We start from the raw sequence: 25,016 nt of genomic DNA on the forward strand, positions 1-25,016 counted from the left end.
GCAACATGATGTATGTGCAGAGTTTGACACTAGAAGGTTGTTTTCATGTTCATTTGATTACGTGGGAAAGTTTCTCTGAACTCACTAAAAATCTGAATTTAAGGCGGGTACCTATGAGAAGGATTTGTGACATCAAAACTAGCTTGGACCCAGTCTTGGTCCAGTATTCAGTTTACAAGTGTGACACAAACTTTAAACCTCCAGTGCACATATACATATACAGAGAATGGACTTTTCAGTGAATTAGTTAAACTTTTGAAATGAAAAATATTTGCATATTGATAGATTGTGGAATTTTTAATAAAGGAGGAGTAGATTTTTGTGTGGAAAAACTATATGAGACAAATTATTATTTAGTATTATTTATTTTACGTACATCTTAAAACATGTCTTGATGAGATCTTTAAATGTGTTGTGCAAATAAAATAAACATAAATCAACTTGTGAGTCAGCTAAAAAGCTTTTTTTTAATTATTACTCATTTTTTAACAGCGTTAGTAGTAGCAAGACATACAGTATTGATATAATTAGTAACCATAGCACCAGAATCAATCATTCATTTCTTTTATACAGGCTACATACATACTGTAGGTACATATGATTCTTAAAAACATCTTTGGATAAAGCATGGCAAACAAGCACACTGTTTCTCTATTCAGTACCAATGCCCATTCAATATTTAGCACACTGTTTACAATTCAAGTATGAATATTAAAAATACACATATATCATAAGTTACAATTCTTAACGGTTATTACAAAAAAAACAAAACAAAACAAAAAAAACAGGATTACATTTCTACAAAATTTATGGCACATAGTGCATCAAGTATTCTTTAAATTTCTGATACAGACCTCATAGCACAATTGACCATCATAAAAATAAATGATAGCCAAAGGTTTTCTAGCTGCTCATTGACTTATTTTTATTTATTTTTCAGCCATTCTTTAAATCAAAAGAAGCTGCATTGTCTGAGAAGAAAAAAAAAGTCGAATCTGCATCTATCTTCTAACTTTGGTTAAAGCTTAACATCAAAGTACCAGCATGTTAGGTTGCATAATATACAGAGTTGTAGTAGTGGTCATGGTGAAAGTCAGTCATGATGAGTGAAGTACTACTCAAGGGCAGATTTCCTCATGCAGTGGTTTATCTGCTGTATCTGGCAACCTTGCAGCTAGATTTTCAGCTACATTAATAAGAGGACTGTGACATGCTTTATAGGCAGATCCTACATCTGCTGAAGAGACTTCTACGCCAAACCCTGACAGTTAGAGAACTGAAGCTCTGCCACAGCGAGTATCATTCCCAAAGCCAGTGTTTTCCTTCTCAAGATTAGAGGTAATTCTAGTAGTTCAAAAGCACCATTCAAAAGATCCTCATTTAAAGTTAGTGGTTATACACTACAAATAGTAGTAGGCTAATACCTTTTTTTTTTTTTTAGCAAAGCAGACAAAGGACAAAAAAATAAACAGACAATGGCTTCACTGTTGGTAGTAGTCATTGTACCTTAAAACATGGAACATATCTACAAGTCATTACAGAATAAATATGGTCAAACATAAATATTTTACAACACATATCTCAGTAGAGTATGGTTTGTGAGAGGTAGGTGTTGCAGGTACCTACAGTAGGCCCACTGAAGGGTGTGAGGAGAGACATCACACCTGATACTGTGTCACGGTGTAACAGATGAGAACTTGTCTGTGTGATGAAATTAAAGAAAAACACAGACACAAAAAAAAATGTCTAAAAATAAAAAGCCAAATTAAATTTATATAGTTAAACAGTAGAAAATATTGAAATATTTAATCTTTTTCCTCACAGCACTAGTGTTTATCTGTCTCTATGTGACAGGCGTGTGTCAGTCAATAGACTTTCTATGCAGTTTTCAGTAGTTTTGTCAAATACCTGACAACAGATGCAGCAACAGACTCTAGAAATACATAATAATGGAAACTAAAATCATCTGTAGTTGTTCTAAAGACTCGTAATGTATCAAAGTTTGACCTTTGACTTAAGGCAGGTTTGGAGGGATATCAGTAGTTAGTTGCAAGCTTACTCTTTATGTAAGTCTTGAGCCTTAAAGAATTTGTTTGATGTTTTGGGTAATATGGTTATTTGCTTTCTTGCCAAGAGTTAGAAGATTGATACCACCAACATATCTGTATGGTAAATATGATGCTTTCGCCAGCAGCCAATTAGCTTAGCTTAGCATAAAGACTGAAAACAGGGGGAACAGCTAGCCTGGCTCAGTCCAAAGAAAAGTGCCATTCCAATTTATATCCGGGTGCCAGCTCCAGGAATTTACTGCACCCAGTGTTAGAGGTGCCAGTAGGTGGAATTTGTTACATAAGACAGAGCTAGTCTAGCTGTTATCCCCCTATTTCCAGCCTTTGTGCTAAGCTAAGCTAACCAGCTGGCAGCTGTGGCTTCATGTTTACCACAGATACAATTTGTTCTTGTATTATTCATTTTCTGTATCAGCTTAACGGCAGACATAAGACAATTGCACAACCATCCCTTGCATACTATTCATATGTCTTGCAATGATTATTAATACATATGTTTACTTGTATACTGTTCCATCAAAGTCAGTAGGATAAGTTGCAACTAAATGCTTACAGTGTACCTTTAAAAATATATGTATATAATACGAATAAGGTAACATACAACAAGATTAATTCCAGGCACCTCATGATAAAATTCTGGAAATTATTCTTATCAACAGAACGCACTTCATTTGACAGAACACTGTAATAAAAACTTGCTACTTTAAGATGAGAATACCTCATGTCATGGGAAAAGGTCTGTTAAGTTGTTCTCCTGTATGTGCAGTTGCTTTCCCAGTGTTTTGAAGTGTTGTATCCCTTTGTATGATACTAAAAATGCATATCTGTGTCTGAGGAAAAATAACCTTTTAGATTACAATGCGTTTGATTGCATTGCAACACTGTTTAGAGTTATCAGTTTGGTTGAAGGACCTGACAGTGACCCTGTAGTACTGCACAGTCCGTAGTGTCTTGTCTGTTTTAGCTGCCATTTGGAACTGAACTGGTGATGTTATTGTAGGATCATTACATTTAGATGTTTTTCCACCACACTTATAGATGACTATGGGGTCCAACAAATCACTATTATTGCATATTCCTGGGCTACTGTCTTCAGGTTGATTTAGGGGTTTGGTCTCTGCATTGCCCTCACTGGACTTGAAGGAGTAGGCCGTTGTGAGCTTGGGGAATGCACTTCCCACAGAAACCACCACAGCGACCGTAGATTCTTGTTCCATCCTACGGACCGGGAAAAATGAGAGAGGAAAGAGTGGGCAAAGGGCAACTTTTTACAGAGCTTCATAAATGTCACTGGGGATTCCTCTTCAGTGAATCAGACAGAAATACAACAGGGCAATTCAGATGACAAGACCCAACACGAAGCACAATTACACCCCAGTAAAACTACATTCATAACAAAATGTATAACAAAAGGAAAAACACTGATAATATTCAATATTTTTTTATTATCCATGAAAAGACCAAAACCAAGAATGAATTGATCCTACTAGCAAGTTTTGACTGTGTAGCTTGATATAGCTTTTTCCTCAAAGGGTCAAAGAGTTCCATTGTTGTCCTCATAAATGAGTCACATTGTTGCACTCAGTGACATGTTCCTTTGTTACGATAAACATGGGGACTGTAGTTTATTTTGAGTCAATGCTACATAAATCGTCCTGGTGAAACAAATACTCACAAGTGCACTTAATTTGTATAAGTTGGTGGCTGATAATAGTCCCCGAGAAATGCACTGTTTACTCCTGTTTGATTAATACTTGCAGTACCCAGCTGTTATTTTTTAGATGTTTTTAAAGATTTACATCCTTAGTAGGAAAAATGGGCTTGTATAGAATAGAATATAGAATAACACATCTTGTCCTTTAAGAGCCACATAGCGTCATCCAATGCAAAAGACAAACATATAAATCTACCGCTTCTTACCTCAGATCTGTGGACTTTGACGGAAACATAGTTGCCCTGAGATGTCCATTTGGTGGCCTCAGCCACTTTGAGGCCAGTGCCAATCAGATTAATGCTGAACTGACCCTGCGAACACACATCAGACTTGAGTTATTTCTGAGCAGTTATTTAACCAGGAATGTCGAGCAAGAACTAGCAATGGTTTTTGGAAATAGCTACAGAGGATTTGAGGCTTAAACACAAACTACAGGTACAATACATTGTGCTGATGAGCATCTCTAACAGAGTAATTGAGTAGTAGCCTTGCTCAATGGCATATTTGCATCAGGCCCAGGAAATTATATGAGCAAATCTCACTTCTTTGACCTTCAGGCCACTAACAAACATATGCCACAAAGAACACACATGAAACACACATTGCTACACCGCTATGAGGCAACGATGAACAGTATTTCACCAACCTGTGGACACTTGGCTGCACTATAACAATCTCCCGCTGTAGCAAAGGGCACAGGTCGACCAAGAAGAGTATGGGAAAAGTGGAGGTCTGTGACTGTTAAACAGCAAAGATACAAATCTAGAGTCACAATGTGCAACAGCAGAAGTAAACACAGAGTGAAGACAGCTGCTGTAAGGTAAATAACCACACAGAACATCACTAAGTACAGTTTATGCAGTTAAATTTCATTGCAGGGTCAATGTCACTTCACTGTGACACTGCCAGATGGTGTCTTGTTTGTAAAAGCGTCTCTCAGTTGGGGTTGGGATTCAAATCTGCATCCAGTAACAAATCTACTTAGAAAATCTGAAATCTTTTAAGTCCCTTGACAACTCTATTTATGTTCAGTATCCAACAATTTTAAGTAACAAAAGTTTCAAATAACAAGTCATTTTTAAGAATTAAAACCCAAATAACTAAAATTTAAAGTTACTATGCTATTTAGCTGTTTATTTAATGACTACCTGAATGTTGTGTGCATTGCTCTCACAAAAAAGTTAAAGAGATGATAAAATATTTTATAAGAGATTTATAAACCTCAGAGCTGGTGAACCTGGGTATTTCCCTGAGGTGTAACTGGAGGCAGAAAGAAACCACTTTTATGAACACAGCTACTTATATATCCTGTAGTGTATCCTGTCTAAGAGTTAACTGGTTATGCATATAAAATCTTTGATTTACATTTTGAATTCAGTAAATAAATCTGAACCCTGTTTCCCTGTGTCTGCTGTTTAGTTTTTGCCATTTTCCTTTCCCCCACATCACAAATGATAACATGACCAGTACCTTTCTCTGCCCTCCCTTCATGTTGTCTGTATGAAATGATGATAAAGTTCACAGGATGCGCAAGGCACACAAAAGCAGTGCCTCTTCATAATCTTTCCTTCATCTTGAACTCATTATCCCCCCTCAGCTCTCTTCAAGCCGCCTGAAAGCCAAATGAGTACCATGCAGACGAAGGGTGGGAACATGTGCTGTCAGGACCCAGACCAGATGAAGAGGATGGGAAGATGACTATGTAGGTTCTAATCCAACTTCCCCTCTAAGCACACACACACACACACACACACACACATACACACACACACACATTGTGTGTACACAATAGACTAATCCACATACTCTAATCAAAGGCATACTTGGTCACAACAGGGAAGGTGGAGCTGACTGTAATAATGAGTACAGGAGTATGGCCTGAAGATGTGTGTGTAAAAGTGTGCGTGTCTGTCTCTGAGTGTGCGATCACTCACATGCTATTATGAGTAAGTGTTTGACACTGATGTGATCGCATGCACAGGCGTGTGTGCTTGCACTGCGCGCTTGTGTCTTCAGTCTTCTTGTATGTGCTCACCAAGAAAAGATATGCTCGGCAGAATTACATATTGTCTGTCTGTGCTTGAGAGCAGGCACGCATGTCTGTACGTGCACACGTGCATTCCTTTATTCTCATGCTCACGTGTTGCTGAGAGGCCCAGTTTCTCCAAGTCGCCTTGTGATGTGAACATGGCGCGCTGAAAGGTCATTATTATGATTTCAGAGGAGGGAGTGTGGAAAAAAGGCAGCACATAGTGCATTTGGACAGCCCAGGCTTTAGAATGAGGCATTATTAAGCGCTATGGGACGAGGCGTTTGGGGTTTAAAACAACACTGATGTGTGGTCTCATTACAACATTGTAAGGCTATCACACAGTAATTACGCACTCATTATCCTCAGGGAGCTCAGGTCCAGGCGAACTTTGTGGAAGAGTGTGTATCCTGCTGCTGAGTAGTCATTCCTGCAGTCGCAGTCCTGTCTTCGGCTGCCATTATATGGGCATTCAAAGGGGTTCAGCAACCTTTGGTGTAAGGACAATTAATGTTAAGATTTATTTAGGACAAAACACATGAATCTGAACAGTCCTAAAACACTAAATTTTACTGTATGCACCTGGTGTTAAAGGAAGTACAATAATTCTTTACACATTACACAATCGTATCCAAAGCTCCATTGAGTCACAGCTCAAGTGGCTATCCATCACCACTGGATTATACACACCTGTGCCCATACACCTCGGAGTAGTTGTCTGTCTGACCGCTGCGCAAGGTCACATACTCCTTGGGGAAATCAGTCTGCATCTCGGCACAGTAAATCTAAAGCCAAACACATTGAGACAACAGATGAGATCCTGTTGGGAAGCTGCAGGTTGAGTCATGAAGTGTGGCGGAGCAACTCTGACAGAACAGACACACCTGTAGGATCCGGGTCTTGACTTTGAGATAGTATTCCCCATCTATCCTCACACCCTTTCTCATCTGGACCTCACGGCAGGAAGTGAACAACTGGCCTAGGAGAAGAAATATGAAAGGAGGTTGTTTTAGTGCAACAGTAAAGAAACAAGAAACAAAATCTTTGACATTGAGGTTTGCCACTGCCATAAATCTGTCATCAACAAATGCCATAAAGAGCGAAAACTAATGGAGCCATGTGGGAGTTCAGGCAGGCACGGAAGTAATTTCATAGTTACATGTCCCATACATCCTCCATTTGTATGCATATTCATGCTCACTGCTATACTGCTGCCTGCTCTCCTCAGCCTCAGCCTCCTCTTGTATAAGTATTTAATTGTTAATTTTGTTTCTTTCAAAGGTCCCATATTGTAGAAAGGGAGATTTCCATTCCATTTTTGATTATAAAGCAGGTATAGGTGATATAAAAAAATACTGTGAAAGTATCAAAATGCTCAGTCCACAGAGAAATACTCACAGCCCTTATTCAGAAAATGTGCCTTTAAACGAGCCGTTTGGACTTCCATAAGGTTGTGATGTAACAACTATACATTCAAAAAACAAAAATCTATGTTATTTACCTAATTTATGTGCACTTGTTTCATTTCAGCTCAGTGTGAGAGTCTCTACTGAATTTTGCTGTCAATTATGGTTGCACTAGTTTCTCTCCTCTCCTCTGCTCTCTGTGTTTCACTCAAGGGCGGGGCTTAGCCCTTCTATAAACACACGGAGCAGGGCAGAGGAGAGACAGACAGCGGAGGAAACGCTGCACAGTTGTTAGATGTCAGCAAACAAATTTGTTATTGCACAGCCTTCCAAAGGTTGGATAACATTATCCTCAGCGGTGGCCATCGCAATTTACCGGTGACCTTTTACCTACAGTAGCTACAGTAGGCTATAATCCGTTACCTTTGGTTGGCCTGGGTGTGTGGCACTCAGAAAAGCCAGTCAGAACAGAGGGGCATTGAGCAGACACAAAACAGCCTGTTCTTAGTAGAGCTCCAGAGAGAGGAGATGTAAAACTATATTGAGATGGTTTTTGGTACTTAAAACCACAAACATACCTTCTTATGGATATCTTCAAATAAAACTCAGGAAAACTGTAAAATACGGGACCTTTAAATAAACTATAAACACAACTATGAGAAAAGATTGTAACCTGGTTAATATCTTCCTAAATGAGAGCTGATGCAAATGTCTCATTATTTGTGGTGCCTCCTCTGTTTTCCCAGAGTGTTGTAGAGGCCATATCACACTGATTAGCTAATTAGTATTAATACTTTACTGCAGAACTGGCCGTCACCCAAGCATATCATTTTAATTTCAACAGGGCCTGACTTGGCAGAAGCCGGGAATCAACAGCCCAATGCGTCAAAACATCTGAAATGAGGTGAGCGAACCTGCTTGCAGACGGCTTTTACAGTGCTTGCAAGTTCACAATGAAGGCAGCTTCGGCCACAGCACACACCCCTGAGGCGTTTTGACAGACTGTCCACATCACAGTTTGTAGAAAACTGCTGACTGTCTATTTATTGTTCCACAAAGTAATCACTCCAAGAGGCTTTAAGTGGAGGTTGCTGTTCTGCGTAATGTGTTAAAACAAAGCAAAACGTTGAGTTTCTATAAACACAATCAGATACGCTGGTCGCCATACACAGCACAGTCGATTTAATACCATTACTCTACACATTCCTGGTTGGCAGTAAGCACTCCATGGAGAAGAAAGGAGAAAAGAAAGGAGTTCAACTCACATTCTCTCTCTTGACATGCAGCTTGAGATTCCGGTCTTTCTGAAGGACGGCAGTGTTTGGACAGATGGCCTTTGGAGGTCACACACTCCACTCTGCGCCCCATCACTCCTGCCCCACAGGTCTGCGAGCACTGGTATAAACAAAAATACACACAAAAACATTCACACACACAGTAACAAAACAGTTTCAGAAATAAGCTGCAACCAAAATCCGCAAATGAGATTTATCAGCATTTAAAATGCTCAAGTCAAGTGTTGTGAAAATGGCAATCAGCTAGAGAGGATTTCTCACTGCCTAACAAGTGATTTCTGTTTCACCTTGCTCCATGGGCCAACTTTCCAGTAGGATGTGTGTGGGCAGTCCCTGAGGAGGCACGGCCGGGTGCCAGGAGGGTGGGGCTCTGGACAGTGGGTGCTGGCAGAGGAGGACTGGGCAGCATACAGGCGTGGAGCCTGAGAGGAGGGCATCATGGAGCAGGAGACAATACGCTGCTGGTAGCCCACACCACAGCTGGCAGAGCACTGAGCCACACACAAATACGCACACACTGACAGTTAATAACACTGGCATGTGTTTGTATAGTGCAGCAGTAATATTAAATACAGAGGTTGATTGCTCGATGTGGCCTTCAGTGGTACTTATTAATGAGAATCTATCATCTGATTGATAAGCTTTTCGTGGACTGCATAGGTCTATTTCTCTTTATTAATTTAGGATTATTTCTATTTAAACATTGATTGTAGAATGTAGTACTGAAACCTTTAGTCAGTTAACCAATTAGATGATCAACAGACAGTTAAGTAAAAACTATTTTGTGAATGGATATGATTTTATCGAGCAAAAAAGCTGGATAATGCATTTGCTTGTTCTCAAGTGTGAGAATTGGCTAATTTTCTCTGTTTTATATCCTTTAAATTGAATACTTTTGGAATTCAAACTGTCAGATCAGATAAAGCAAGCAATTTGAAGATGTTACCTTGGGCTCTGAGAAACTGTAAGCATTTTTTACTCTTTCATCACTATTTTTTGACATTTTATAGACTAAAAAATTAATCAAAACAAGACTAAGTGTCCACAGCCATGCTAGTGGCCCTGTGAGGCTGTAATTAATCACAGTGATGAATAGAGTTAAATGCTAACACTAGCATGCTAACATAACACAATTCACATACCATATATAGTTTACCATATTCACTAGCATGCTAACATTTGCTTATTAGCATTTTGACCTGATGTTGACATTAGATGTAAAGTTAAGGGAACACAAAAGTGATTATAATTCAACCTTAGGGTGGCATGAATATCTGTACCAAATTTCATGATAATTCATCCAATGGTTCTGAAGACAAACCACAAAGGTCAACCTCATAGTGGCGCTAGAGGAAAGTCAGGGGATCAACAAAGTCATCAGGAAACATTGTCTAAGAACCATGAAAGTTTACAAACATTCATGGTAATCCATCCAATAGTTATTTCAGTCTGGACCAAAGTGGTGAGCCAACAGACTGGCAGACCGCGATTTCCATCCATAGAACAAACTAGTGAGGCTAAAAATAATGACAATAATCATTAGCTGCATTTGCAGTAGAACAAAGCTCAATCTTTGTTATTTTATTCTTACCTGTGACCATTCCCCTGTGATCCACATGTAATGGCAGGGAGCTCCTTTGCACAGCTGGTGTGACGGAGGCTGGGATGACGGTTCACAATAATCATCCTGGGCAGGTGTCATCCCTGGGCCCATACACCCCACCTTCCTGCTTCTTATACCTTCTCCGCAGGTTGCATTACACTGGAAGGAAATCAAACACAGGGAGAAGTCAGTAAGAGTGAAGACGAGCTGGCAGAGGGGGGGCAGTGTTGTACTTTCAGCAAAATTACTGACTTCTCAGCCCCCTGCTTGCTACCTCTTTAGCTCTCCAGATGGTCACAAACGGACACCCCTTTTTTTTTTGAAGAGGCTTGCACAAGTAGAGTGTTGTGTGACAATGACTGCACTAGCTTTCAATGATACGATCCCCAACATGTGCTCTACTTGACAATGTTACCATAAAAGATGAAAGTTAAGCTGCTTTCCCTCTGGACTAGTGATGCTTTATATGAGCATTTTAACTAATGATATGGACCAGAATCATGAAAAAAAATCTGCTGTTTGTGAATTTCATGGCAATCTCATGAGAAGGGAAAAGATTTCAGAGCCAAACTGTGAAAGAAAGGAGGGTGTAAGTTCTCGAGGCAACATAGACAGGAATCTGAACACTGCAAGCATTCCTGCAGCAGGAGGATACAGTGCGAGGTCCCTGCATGGTGCCCCTCTTTCATGCCTCGCTTTCAAGGACAAAGCACGGGACATTAAAGAAAGATGAGCCAAGTAAAAAAAACAGCCTGCTAGCGTGACACAGAACAGTGATATTCAGGAGGACAAAAGGGATGATGGCCATCAGTGCTTCGAGACTTGATATGATTTACTGACTGATGGTTATCATCAAAGCCCACATGACTGACAGAAGAGCGCAAGAGTACCTGCAGGTTGTCCATTTAATGATGCAAAGAAAGAGAGTGGAGATCTCAGCCAATAAAATCCTTACTAAGATGGTTTAACATCTGTACATCTGTCTCACACTGGGAGAGCTGAGTGGGTGGGTGTTGTAGGTAGGAAGAGAAAGAAAGAAAGAATGAGAGTTTCTACTTACTTCCTCCCATTCACCAGCAACCCAAGTGTAATGGGTGCATTCTGCAGTTTGGCATGGCCGGACGACAGCAGGACGTGTGTGAGCGTCACATAGATCCTCTCTAACCTTTCCGGTGCCTTTTAGCCTGCAGTAGACGTCTCGGTTCTGAACTCCGATTCCACAGGTGACAGAACACTAGTAAAAAAGACAGAGCACACATCTGATTGAGAAAAAGACAAACAGGAGTTCAATATGTGTTTCTCTCAGAATTCTGAGAAGTTTGCTACTTATATTAATGGCAGTTCTCTCAGAGCTGACATTAAAGGGGCACTCCGCTGATTTTACACTTGAAGCTCCATTTACTTGTCAGGAGGAGCACTACTTAGCTTGTGAGAGTGTTGTATAATGTCTTGTGGGGATCTGAAGAGGGCTTTCCAAAATTTGGGCTTGGAGACTTCAAATTTTTCACACAAAGTCTGCAATTCAAGGTGTGGGGTTTAAACGAATGGGCTTTTAGGAAGCAGGAGGGTATAATGAAAGACATAACTGTATTGCATTATGGGAAATGCAGAATCCAGTGTTTTTGGAGCGTGAGGCATACTAGGGACTAAAAGTCAGGATATCTCTTGTGAGTCCTCCAAATTCATGGAATTTTGTAGAAGTTCAGTACTAAATCACTGGGGTTCCCCTTTTCAGTGAGACTACGTAACTTTTTATTACCTTCAGCCACAGCGGCCACAAAGTGGCAATTACAGGATAATGGCCCTTTCAGTTCCCTTCATTTCCTAAGTTTCTCTTGAGTTAGTTACCTTAAAGACATCATCATTAGGGGACCTGACTCAGAGCATGTGGAGTGCATGGGTGTATTCCTTGCTGCTAATTTGTCCCAGTGGCCAGCTGTCATACTACAGCAAGAAAAATCCTCTGTGGTCCAAAACCATTTTCCTTAAAGACCACCATTATGAAAGACATGTCTGTAAATTTGTTGACAGGAAATCCCTAACTGTAAACAAGTTCAAATATGACTCATTATATTATGAAAGTTTAAACAATGGAGGTTTAATATTTGTTTAACTTTCCCAAAAGCTAGAAAGCCACTTTTATATGTGCGGTGTCATTTCAATTTGAAGTCTATGGCACAGGCCAGTGGGCTCGGGGAACAACACATTACACATACACACAATAAGGAAGCAAACCAAAAGAGAACTTTTTTTGGCATTTGTGCTAGGTGAGCAACTTTCAAAAGAGTGCAAGGTCAACACCTCAATATATCCAGTATCCAGTTCTCTAAATGCATCCACTGAAGAATGAATAAAACCACTGAAATGTTCATCTGTGACATGCTAAAACATAGTGTAACAGTAGCACAAGAAGAAGTGTCATAAAGTCAGAAAAATTACTTAAATGTAATGTCAGTTAAACAGCAAAATCTACCTAAAGTTTGCTTTGAGCTACTGGTCATACTGGACTAAGTAGGGTGTGCATTAAATTAAGTAAGGGTGCGTTTTATTTAATCATGAATTCAAGTTGTCATTTGAAAGAGGATTGTTTTATTTCTTCTTGGAAAGGTTACACAGTCCCACTTTAACTTGACATTATTTTAAAGTGTTTGTTTGGTTTGCAATGTCACTGCTGCTGCTTTAATGCTCCTGAACAATGTACTTACATAGATAAATCTAAAGCCAGTTTGTCGCTTCTCTGTGAGCCGTATAGCTGGGGTCACACAAAGGTCTATCTCAAAAATCTCTTTGATCTGCTTTGAGAAGCATACCTGCATACTGAGAAAGTGCTTTGTAAGGCTTGAGCTGATCAGGCTGATTTCTGTCTAACTCTCCTACAGACCTCAAAGAACAGTGCCAGGCCTCAGCAATTTCACATAGTCAGAAAATCTACGCATTCTACAGCAAGTATCAAATTTCCTAAAACTTCCAGATGTATTTGCGTTACTCATTTCTCAATGCAATCGCGTGTTATCATTGCAGACTGTGTGGTTGAATGTGAAGGGTCAAGGTCTTGAGTTTTGGAAAGAGAACAAAAAGCAACATAAGAAATCTGACCTTCAAATCAAAAAAAATGTTTTAAAGTCTTACAAAGCCTGAAAATGGAACCTGCTGTTTAAGTGATTATAGGCAATGTTAACTGCTACGGCTGAAGAAACCTGATTCTGTATTTCTGCAGAAGACCTACAGCTCCTTTATCAGAGATGGTGGGGACATCATGAAACTATAGATGAAAAATGATACTATTTTGTGATTTCATAATAGTGTTGAGTGAGCAGCTCCAGACTTTAAAGGACTAGTTAACCCAAATCATAAAACATATTTCCTCAGTTACCTCTAGTGGTATCCAGCCATGTAGATACCTTTAGGGTTTTTTGGCACAGGTTTTGAAATATATATACACTATATTTTTATTCATGCTGCAAACAGAACTGAAAAAGTACATTTAAAAACATTCAGCAACATGTATTTCCAGAAACAGTGTACCTGTAAGGGTTTAAATAGATTTCAGTAGAAAGTAGTTCCTGTTGACAGCATGTTTTGTGGATTATCCAAAGTAACAGGGACATTGTTTTTCTACAGAGATGTTCCTGTTTTGATGTAGTTTTTCAATGCCAAATAGAATTGCATTTACCTCTATTGTATTAGGGTAAAGGTAGATATTTCAGAGATTCACATCTGAAAAAACAGGGAAAATAAAACCAAGACTCTCTAGCTAAGACATATGTGAGAAAATATGTTTTTGCAATTTGGGTGAACCGACTCTCTTACTGCAATTTACAATATTACAATGTAAATATGTGTGATCAGTATAACAAGCAGCCAGTGAAAAGAGGAGAATGATTCTTATGTCCTTGGTTTAAAAGGACAGCCCACACCCCCTCCGCTCAACTAACATTACACCCCCCCCATCAGAGGTGACTGAGAGGGCTGGGTAGCTGTGGAATAACTCAAATAGTGGGTGCTGAGGTTTCAAAGTTGTCACATGCATGGATATTAAGATATAAAACATGTCTTTATGCTCTAGTTGAGGATTTCATGGTTGCTGGTGGTATGTGGAGGAAGATGATTGCTTCCAGACATCAGGGAGAGAGAGAGAGAGAGTGAGAGAGGGGAGGAGAACACCCTCAAAGAGTGGGGAGTGGCAGGAGTCTTGTGGAGGGAGGCAGACGTGGGTCTTCGTGGACCTTTTGAGATTTTGCAGTTACTTGGCAAGAGGGAGAGAGATCATACAGGAGATGGAGAGATCTTTTTGACATTATTTTGGAATAAATCAGGAAACATTATTCAACTAAAAGGTGTGAGAAAAGACTGAATTTATAGAAGGCACCCACCTTGAGATGCAATAAATTTCAATTTCTATATGTGTATTCTGTGTTTCTGAACATACAGTGAGCTCGTTCCTCTAAGACAAAGAACGTGGCAAAGCATTCCTCTTTTCAGTTTGCTCTATAACTTTGAGTTTGAACATTTTCCTCACTGTAGCAGCTCAACATGACTTTGAGCCAAACCTGTGTCGCAGCTATATGCTTAGATAGCATAGCTGTGTGGTCGGCTCCGCAGTGACTGTGACCTCACCCCCCCTAGTGACTCCTCTATGTACGGCCTTTGCCCTGGAAGTGTCTGGTTGCACCAGTCTACAATGGTACTGTACAGAAAACTGTCGTGCTTCAGGACCTGTGTCATTCTTGACACCATGCTTTCATCTGTATGGGAGGTCAAGCTTGACATCCGCATCAGCTGCAACTCTGGATCTCCGTGTTTACTGTGTTTCATGAAGTTAGCTCATAATGAATTTGAGCTACAAACAAACTCTTTAGAAGATTTAGTGTATGGGATGTTATTTGGATGAACAAGCTTTTTTGTGTCATGCAACACTGGTGAGGAAATTGTTTTTGAAACACTTGTCGCTTGTCAGTGTGTGGTCGATACGTAAAGCTGAAGATTACACTACATTACTAGTAAGTATTTCAGCATTTTCTCTGAATATTTAAAACTGCTACATAAACAGTTTTGAATATCCAGCCTGTGGTGTCTAGTACACACTTGAGGAAATGACACATTGCTCTTGAACAAGAATAAACGAAGTGGTGATTGGACAGGTGCTCTGTGTGTACACGTCCTCCATCTGCAACCTCTGGGAATCTTTCTGCTGTGTTTGTGTTTCAGCTGCTAGCAGCAGTTACAGTTTCCGTGGTCCCTGAGAGGCCCAGGCCACTTTGTGAGAGCCAGAGGAGACAGTGAGAAGAACACACATACCTCCCTCCATCTGTTGGCCTTCCAACTGGGGCATCCCCGGGCCCGGCAAGCCTTCTGTGTCCGTGGCCGAGGAAGATGACTGCAGTGCTCCTCTTCTATTTTGGTTTGGTTCTGATAAACACAGGCAATCTCTCGCCGCTTGGTCCCCCGACCACAACTCACCGAACACTGGAGGGTGAAGGGGAGAGAAGGGAGGTGGGTGTTGAGTAGAGAACAAGAGAAAAGAGGGCATATTAGCAAAGTCTTGTAGAACTTCATATCTCTATATCTCTACTAAATGAGGACATGGTGCTTCAGTGAACGCTGTGCAGTTACACTAAGTTATTACAAAGGTATCAAAACAGTCAAATAATACACTTTTAAATTGTATTATTCTATAATGAATTTTAAACTGCAGCCTTGTTTGGAGGTTCTCAATCACATTAAGTGAACTGGTGCCAGAAAAAACATATTTGATGTACAATTAAGTAGTTCGACTGAAAACTGTTGATAGTGAGGTATTGGATTATTCAGGGTAACAAGGACGCTGTTTCTCAAAAGACATGTTGCTGCTGAATTTGTTTAAATAATTTTTCAATGCAACAAAATTTCATTCACCTCCACTGCATTGGGGGGAAGCAGAAATCATTGCTAGATACCGCTGCCATCCAGATACCATACACCAGCTTGCTTTTTTGACTAAACATTAAAAAAGAGAAAGTACACATAAAGAGAATAACCTAAAGCCATGGATGTAAACATATTTCTCTCAGTATTACATATACAGGATTTAGACCTCGACACAAGTGCACTCAGTACAACCAACAGCTTCCTTGTTGCATTTCATGGCCAAGTGAACAAACTGCAAACAAATTTCAGCTAAACAACCTAAATGGATTTCACCAAAACCCTTTGTCAAACACTCACACGCTGATGGAATGCAGCCAACTATTTAACCTGTAAACAGTGGAATTACTTCTAGAGCTGCTGTAGAGCTGCTGATACAGAGTGAAACACAGATGCATGCGCACGGTGAGACAATCATCTGGTATCAATAAGGAACTTAGAAATTCTTCAGGAAAGCTAGCGAGACGACAACGAAGGAGGAAAAAAAAAAAACAATGAATAAAAACCAGACACCCTGATGAAAGCCCTGACAAAGGCCTTTGCCTGAGATGGTAGATGAAAATATTCTAGAGTATTCGGTCCCCATTGGACCAGACAGCAATTAGGGTGCCCGCTATTTCTGCTTGACGAGTGAGCGCCCCTATACAAAGCCACTCTAAAATGGGGTGCTGGAATCGAATACACAAGACAAGGAGAGTTACATTTTGTCTTAGCATATTTTCCAGTCCAGATAATAAACATAATATTGCATTGTCCCCTAATTATGATCTCAGAATGTTGCATAACACCAAACACACGATTTTTTCCCCTGAGTGCTCATGGTACTGATCATACTACAGATGACCGTAGAATGAAAGAACCTACATTTGCAGTTATGTCTTGAGCTTCTTTTCTGAGCTGAAAGACTTTTCCCCCAGTTCAATAATTCTACCGATCAAGGTTTGAGTTGCACAATCCTCCATGTATCCATTTCAACCCCTCAAACAAAGCCACCTCCAGCCTTTTCTTCTAAAGTGTGGTGCGGGCAGTGGTTGACACTGCACACACATGCATGATACACATTGTAATTACCGAGGCATTTTAAACACAGGGCTGGCTCAGCTGACGATGAACATCAAAGCTGGGCCAGAGCTGAGTGACTGGTCCTGAGCATGGCAGATTCACATACCCGCTGCACACTCACTCAAAAATGATAACAGAACTCCCTCTACCTCAGACAAGAGCAGAGACAGGCAAACATGTTGAGGGGGGTGATGAGGGGGGCTAGCCCCTCCTTACTGCTGTAAAAGAAGGAGGGAAAAAAAGAGGAAAAAAAAAGGGAGGAAGAAAGGAAAACGCAGCCATACGGGCTATGCTGCCCCAGCTGAACTGTATCTGCATTTTAACGGAGGGAGAAAAGACATTATATGGCGATGTGCTCCTCCCTCTACCCTGCCAACCTCATCTGTCAGCCATTAGTTAATCAGGGCTGGTAACGCAGAGCACAGAGAGCTGGCACAGTGCGTGGGACCAGAGGACAGCTTCACCTCTGAGAGCAAGAAGAGGGCAAGGACTCAGGGACCTCTGCTTCACCGATCGACAGCTGGGTTGCCTCACTCACCAGCACCCACTCAGGTAAGGCTATTCCACTTATCGGTTACTTCCAGCTGCTACAAGTCTGACAACTCACTGTCTAGCTGCTCTCTTCTCTCCTACTTAAAAAAATAGTAATGCCTGCATTTGGAGAATGTCCAATTTTAATGTGGTTATTTGCTTTTTCTTTGGAAACTGGCACACTACTGAGCATTTTCATATATTTACATATACATATGTTATGTTATGTCAAATTTAAAGAGGTTTTGTTGGTGTGCTGGTGTTAGTCTAATATGCTGCTGAGGTGTAATTATGTTTTTAATATACGTTAAAAGTCTCCAAGTCACTTTAACATGAGAAAGAAAAAAACAACAACGCATAAATCAAAAGAAGTCACATGGGAAATGAAACAGTCCTGAGACAGATTTGCCTTCCCACGTTGTACCAGCAATTAATTTCACATGATTAGGTGGGTTAAATCTAGTATAATCCGATGAGGCTCATCTAGGCATAATGTGGATTACTATAAAATGGAATGACTCAAACGGTTTAAGTGTGGCGCAAAGTTGAAAATCAGCCAAGTGAAACAGCTTTTGTGAAGACAAGTTTCGCCAAGAAGAGCAAAAGTTCTGCAGAAAAAGACATAATTGATATTTAAAACCACACATAATGAACAGGCAGCTCCTAATTATTCTGCTAAATGGCCCCAGGGCGGCATTCTTGATTTGATAGAGTTTCACAGTTCTGGAACAAATCACATAATTGAGTGCCTAAACCAGATCCAGTTAATTCATGCCTTTTCTGTATGCTATAAAACCATAAAACAGCCTGGGAAGTTTTAAGCAGAGATGTCTGATTTTGATCAAATGAATAAAATATGATTCTTACGGATAATTTCTAACAGGATAATAAGATTGATATTAGATACTCTTTTTTTTTTGAGCACCAATGTCTTTGTCTAGGACTGGCAGGCGGCAACCTCAAGATGACCCCACCCACTACTTGACTGCAAACAGGTAAGCCAATAGGACACATGGAAACTGTTAGGTATCCAAGAGAGACTTGTCTAGAGTTGAAATATCTGTCACTCAGCCAATATGTCAATCAAAGCAGCTAAGACTGTACAGCACCTCATAGAGAGAATGTAAATTCCACAAAACCGACTAACCACTTTGGCTCTGCTTTGCGTTCAAATGTGCATTTATTTGTTCGCTGATCACAATGGCCTCAAGCATGTATGAAGACATTTATTACTGTGAGAGCTATAATCATGCTATAAAAGTTGTTTTTTTGGTGATAAAGCAGACTTCAGTGTTTTGTAAACCCTGGTTTATGCTGGATCTGACAAATAAAAAGACACAATGTCAGATTTTGGCAGATCGGTGATGAAGATAAACTATCATGTATTTAACATTGTTGTTTTAAATGAAAGTTTTTGTATGTATGCTACATGTGAGGGTTATAAGTGAGACCATATCTTAAAATGTGAACGCCAAGGTCGAATTCCGATCACATTGCAGCACGCTTGCAATGCAAGAGGATGGTAATACCAAGCATATGCTAACTGTAGTTACCCTCACTCTTCAAAGGAGCTCAGTGTTGACCCCGAGCAAGAACAAACTTGCAAGTTTAGACTGTGTAAAGGGAGTCTAGAATTATACCCTGGGCTGCATGTTGTCAAGGTTGTGAGATACAGTATCTTCAAACAATGCTATCTGCTCTATGGGCAGCCATGCCCATGCAAAATCTAAATTTATGATGCAAAATATAATCTATTCACCAAATTAAGTGATAGTTGGGAACTGAAAGCACTTTAAGATAGTTTCACGCCTTGTGTTATATCTATACCAGTGTCAGTGTGTTCTCTGGTTCATAGATTAAACTGTAGATCAAAGAAAAGAAGGAGACAAAAGGGAGGAAGATAAAGGGTCACAGAACATTCAGGCTGCTTCTCTGTTCATGGTCTTGTTTTGCAGGGAGGTTTCAAAGACAGAAGTCAAAACAACACATGTTGTCAACATGGTAACAGCTGGTAAGAGAGGCGTCATGGGGCAGAGGAATGTCAAGAGTCATAGATCTTTTATCCATCAGGCCAAAATAGCCACCCAGACTTGTTTGAAACCAAGCAGAGGAGCAGTGTGAAATCCTAACATTTGTACGTCCAACTCATTTCAGTCTAACTTTGCCTATAATCAATCCTACAAGACATGTCGACCATAGCAATTATAAGATTAATTCAACAAAAACAAGTATATGCAAACATATGCAAATGCAGAATATATGCATATTATGTTTTACAGTAAAAGGTACAGCAACTACTTTTGAATTACAGATGTGACAAGTTGATTTTTGCCATATTATTCATCCCAGGATGCAGTTGATTGTATGATGTGGAAATTATTTCCTGTCTCTGTCAGTGTAGTTCCTGACAGACTGTCAGCTGCAGGAGCTACAGCATGCTTCTGATTGGAAACGAATAGTCAGCTAAAACTAAACAGCATATTCTGTGCTCCATGCCAAAGTATGACTTTGCCATCTCAAAAGAGTTAAATAAACAACCGGTTGAGTAGGCATATACAGTTTCTTCAACACAGTTTCCTTTTTAAGTCAACACCACTCAGAGAAGATATACCAAGCAACCATAAGTCAAAACCAAATGACAAAACAGCAGAGTTTTTCCGCCTGTCTAAACATTCCACTGAGAGCTTTTTCCATTACCATGTTTTACTGAAACATCCAGCACTGCTCAGATGAGTGCTATGCTGCAGATGAGGGGGAAAAAAAAGAAGAATCACTAAAGAAAAGACTGAATACAGCAAATTCTTGAAAAACGCAAACAGCAGGCCAGCCATAAAGTCATAAAGTAGTAGTCACCTTTGACACAGGACATCCAAGTCTAACTCCCTCTTCCTGCTAAATGTTACCCAGCTGCTTTTCTAATCTGTCATAGCAACCAGCTTGCCACAGCTTGCAGACATGGATAAGTATGGAAAAGTTCAGTGAAGTGAAAGATCTTGCCCTTCCATTTATATTTACAAAAAAAAAAGAACAAAGCAAGTGATACAAGAAGAATAAGGAAAATATTATAGTTTTACACTGTTTTTAATGGTGTAAATTAAAGCTCTACAACTGCTGTGTGAATGTGTGTGTGTGTCTCATTACCATGCATATCCCCAAGCACACACAGTATTTATAACATTCCTTTTAGGGTAGTATTATGGAGCTGACATTTAACTTTTTTGGTATTTAAATGCAAATTGAAGTGTTTACCAAAATGTTACTCTGTTTTACACACAACTCCTTCCCTCACACTGTCCCTTTAAGAAGCTCTGCAAACCCTGTGCCTGGTCTCAGCCAAGTCCACAGATGGAAGTCTTGACAAAATGAAAAACTCACTCGAACACTGTCTCAATGAGGAAATAAGTAGATAAATACAAACATCAATCCAATCCCTGATGTACCCTGTTTGGTCAATACATTTCCAGCACAGCGACAAAGTATTTTGATTTTCAACAGTCTACGACATCAATAATAAACATTAGGTTTTAGTTTCAACCCCTTTGACTCAACAAGGAGGATCTCCTTGTAGAACACTCAAGGGAAGGGAAGTAGACCCAAATGCATCATGAAGTGGTCAGTGACATAAAATACAGTGCCTCCTTGACAGTCTTGTCACTTAAACAACTGCTGAAACTACAGTAAGTGCATCAAAAAAATTTTTTTATATATATATTGGAAAAATGTATATATTTTAAACTAAACTTCTTCACAAAACACCTCCTAGTGCACATTGAACATCACAAATCATTAAAAATACAGTGCACAAAAACTCAAGGGTGCATTTTTCCTTTGAATGTTTGTATCTTTTGGTATTAAACGAAAAGACTGAGAAATACTGCAACTTCAACAACTGACTTACATACTGGAATGTCCTCACCATCTGTAGTCCAGCGGTCCCGCTAATATTGACCAAGAACCAGTAAAAGCTGACCTGACAGTAGCTAACTCACGTCTATAAGTACAGCAGATGCAAAAAGTACAGTGTGAATAAATTCCAGAGAAGCTAAAACACCAGCAACTTAATGTTTGCATGTAAGGCAGAGCTAAAATAAATTACTATTAGCCCCCTGTTACTTGAAGTAGTTAAGAAAAATCTTGTGGGACACATAATCTATCACGGTTTCTCCCATAAGAGGGAAAAAGCTCTTTGACAGAGATGGCGAGTCCCACGAACTCCTTTTCACTCCATCAACTCGATAGCATCGACAGGCCCAAACAAGACCAGGCCCCATCAAGTCTGAGGTGGTAGCCTCGTGCGAGAAGAATATACGTTTAAGTGGAGTCTGAGAAGCGTCTCCTACAGGCCTAAAACCACTTTAGAATACTCCACCAGCAGGTTGAGGAAAAACAGACGCTCTCAACCTGTGTCAAAGTCAGGCCATGTTCCCTAATATTCGATGAGCCTGGGGTAGACCAACCTAAATGCTTCCAGACCTTCACGCCCTGTCTCCTCTCATTTGGTCTAGTGCATCTGTTCTTAGCGTGGATCACCCACAAAACAACATATACCCTGACTAGATGGACTCCTCTCTTAATATCTTCCAATGGCCTACACAAACTCAATGTGGTAACTCCTATTACTTCAGATGGGGCTTTGATCCAACAGAGACAGCATTAATATCACGTTTTAACTGCTCACTATACTGTGTGGCATGTTCTTTTCTTCATGCTTTCCAACTGCTTGAACTAAAAGAGGCTTTCATTGCTGATGTGAAAGCCACACTGTGATCTGAATATTATGAATAACATCTCGCAGCGTCTGGTTTTCTGCCCACTATGTTTTAATAGTTTGCCAAAATCTGTGGGCAACAGTGCTTGACTTTTGACCAGCAAATCATCAACTGAACTATTTTGCTTTCTCTTTAAGGCCGAAATGAAACATTATCTCCCCACGCAGATTTAAATTAAAGCCATGACAAGAACCATGCTCACAAGGACCACAGTGGGACCTTCCAGCCGCCACCGATTCGATTGCTCACACTCGACTGGCGTATGGGCAGGATCAGGAAACGCAAACCCAATGATGTCACGACCATCTGACCCCAGGGGTGACAGGTTTGGAGAATGTTCTTGCCCACTGCCCTCAGGCCAAAGTCAAGTATGTCAATGTTGTGCATGTGGATTTCATTTGAACCAGCATGATTAGTTCACAGACACTCAACTGCAAGCCCCCTCCATGGGAAACCCACTCTCGGCAGGAAACGGTATGTTTTTGTTAGCAACAAACAGGCATAAATTACCAAAATGGTGCCTCGGTTGCCAATTCATCACACACAGCCTTACTGTTGCTTATTGCACACATTTGACATCGACATTGCTTTTAAAGTAATTATCATTAGTTAATGATATTTACATTCCTGATAGTTTATGTTTTACTATGTGTCTGCTATTCTAATTTTGTGCAATAAATGTGGTAATTGTTTTGTGTCGTTTCTTTTGAATACATGACAAATGTGTTTTGATGATCATGATGATCATTTAGTTTCTGAAGCTGCATAATTAAAAATGAAGATTCTCAGGGGAAAAACAAGCAGATTTTGCAGAGGATATTATCAAAATGAAGGAAAGATTTAATTGGTAAATTTGGGGGAAAAAACAACATCATTGTCCTTATATAAATAATGGCAAACATAAAAATCCTCTCCTTGATCAAATGTTCATTAGAAAGCAACACATATTTGTGAATATCGTCAAGCTGGTAGGATAATGGTATTTGTGTCAAAATATTTTTCCAAGAGGGAATTAAACATCATACAGTGATGCAGGACATTTTAATTTTAAGGATACAATTATAGATTTAATTCATGAGTTACCGCTGCTCGATGTTTCTATTTAGTGTGGAAATATATTTGGGGAATACTACCTACATGAAGAGGCCATTACATAAGGTAAGACACCCTCTAAAGCCATGAGAAATATTTTGACAGTGTTATGTAATACAAGAACCCCACCAGGCCATGCTATTCCCCTCTGTCCTCTAACAGAGTTCCTAAAATCTTGTCTTCTTATTGATAAACTTAAAAATGGTATGAAGGTTCTTTGTAATTTCTACTCATATTTATTGAGATTACATGGATTAAGGTATTTTTGAAGTTGGCCTCATAATTAAGTTTAATAAACTAAACACTTGACGCTGCAGGTTATGACTATATAGAGCTATATTAGGTACATTTTTCACTGCCGTTGGTAAATAAAAGGTTATAGACAAATACAGACTACAGGCACGTGTCTGAGGCACGTGGTAAGGTCTACAGATATTATTTTATGATACCACCTGATATTACTTCTAACGCAGGTGTTTCTAAAAAGATATTTTAATGTGTTTTTCCTAAAAGAATGAGTCCCTCCAGGACAATATCGCATATGTAATTCAATCAGCAGTATTCTGTAAATACTGGCTTTGCTCGGCTCGCTTTTGGATCTCCTCAGCTAAACGACCCTTGCCAGCATGAATTAATACCAATTATTGTTGTAGTAAAAGTAATACTCTGCCGGTCTCCTGCCAAATGCATTACAGAGAGCTCCATTAATACAATGGTAAACAGATGTGCCACCCACCATCAAAGTTTGATTTGGACCATGTAAGTTTTCTTGGGGAGATTACAAAATGAAATGCTAAAACTCATAAAAGAAAAAGGCCTGCAGTGTTTTTATACCAAATTATGCAGAGGTATGTTAAGTACTACAGATACTATTATAAAAAGATTTCCAGTATTCCCTCAAAGACTGAATTATTACAAGGATTACTGAAAAAGACTTCCAAATGGGACGAAGTCAATTGAGGGTCAAATACCAAAATATCCCATAATGACCTACAAGTCAAGTCTTTTCTATAAGCTGTTTACAGTACTTCGTCTACATATTATATATTGCAGTGCATAAACATGCACATGGTTTACCAGTGCACGTTAGTGTGATATCAAGCTACTGTATATGAGATAATAACTATTGTGTCTAAAGAAATAAACTATATATTTTAAGTATTTTGCAGTGTCCTGTGTCTTATTTTGTTTTAATTGTAGGATATGTACAATTATGTACAATTATGTTTGTCCTTAAAACCCTGAACATGAATTGTGCCTTTCTTTTAGAGTACAAAGCAATTACTAAAGTTGTTAAAGGTACAGACCTGTATTTTGTTTGCCAGTAAAATATTGCATCGAGAAACAACACAAATTTCACAGTTATGTTTCTTTAATAAACTTTACAGTGGGAAAAAAAGCCAATTCAACATGTTTTATGTATTTTTGCATGTGAATGAAATAAATAGCAAAAAGAACAACGAACCAAAATATGCAAAATATGGCAAAGTTGCCCTCTGGAGTTTGGCAGCTGCGCACCACAGGGTTAAAACAAATGAAGTA

The 25,016-nt window shown here is 39.6% G+C and overlaps 1 protein-coding gene and 1 long non-coding RNA gene across 2 annotated transcripts in view; one reads left to right on the forward strand and one right to left on the reverse strand.

Moving 5' to 3' along the window:
* Positions 1-418: 418 nt before the first annotated feature.
* The window catches only part of LOC137183312 (A disintegrin and metalloproteinase with thrombospondin motifs 20), an 85,747-nt gene continuing 61,149 nt past the window's right edge, over positions 419-25,016 (reverse strand). Inside the window, exons 29-39 of the mRNA XM_067590285.1 lie at positions 15,415-15,582; positions 11,177-11,350; positions 10,105-10,275; positions 8,801-9,004; positions 8,484-8,613; positions 6,697-6,791; positions 6,503-6,597; positions 6,169-6,302; positions 4,430-4,521; positions 3,990-4,094; positions 419-3,287 (exon numbers count right to left, since the gene is read on the reverse strand). Coding sequence (XP_067446386.1) covers positions 3,198-3,287; positions 3,990-4,094; positions 4,430-4,521; positions 6,169-6,302; positions 6,503-6,597; positions 6,697-6,791; positions 8,484-8,613; positions 8,801-9,004; positions 10,105-10,275; positions 11,177-11,350; positions 15,415-15,582 — 1,458 coding nt within the window. The 3' untranslated portion in view covers positions 419-3,197. The remainder of the gene's footprint in view (positions 3,288-3,989; positions 4,095-4,429; positions 4,522-6,168; positions 6,303-6,502; positions 6,598-6,696; positions 6,792-8,483; positions 8,614-8,800; positions 9,005-10,104; positions 10,276-11,176; positions 11,351-15,414; positions 15,583-25,016) is intronic.
* Positions 17,195-24,628, forward strand: LOC137183313 (uncharacterized). Its single transcript, XR_010928440.1, has 3 exons — positions 17,195-17,634; positions 18,555-18,608; positions 22,550-24,628. It is a non-coding gene; the product is annotated as an uncharacterized lncRNA (long non-coding RNA).

This window comes from Thunnus thynnus, chromosome 5 (assembly GCF_963924715.1).
Source record: "Thunnus thynnus chromosome 5, fThuThy2.1, whole genome shotgun sequence".
Lineage (NCBI taxonomy): Eukaryota > Metazoa > Chordata > Actinopteri > Scombriformes > Scombridae > Thunnus > Thunnus thynnus.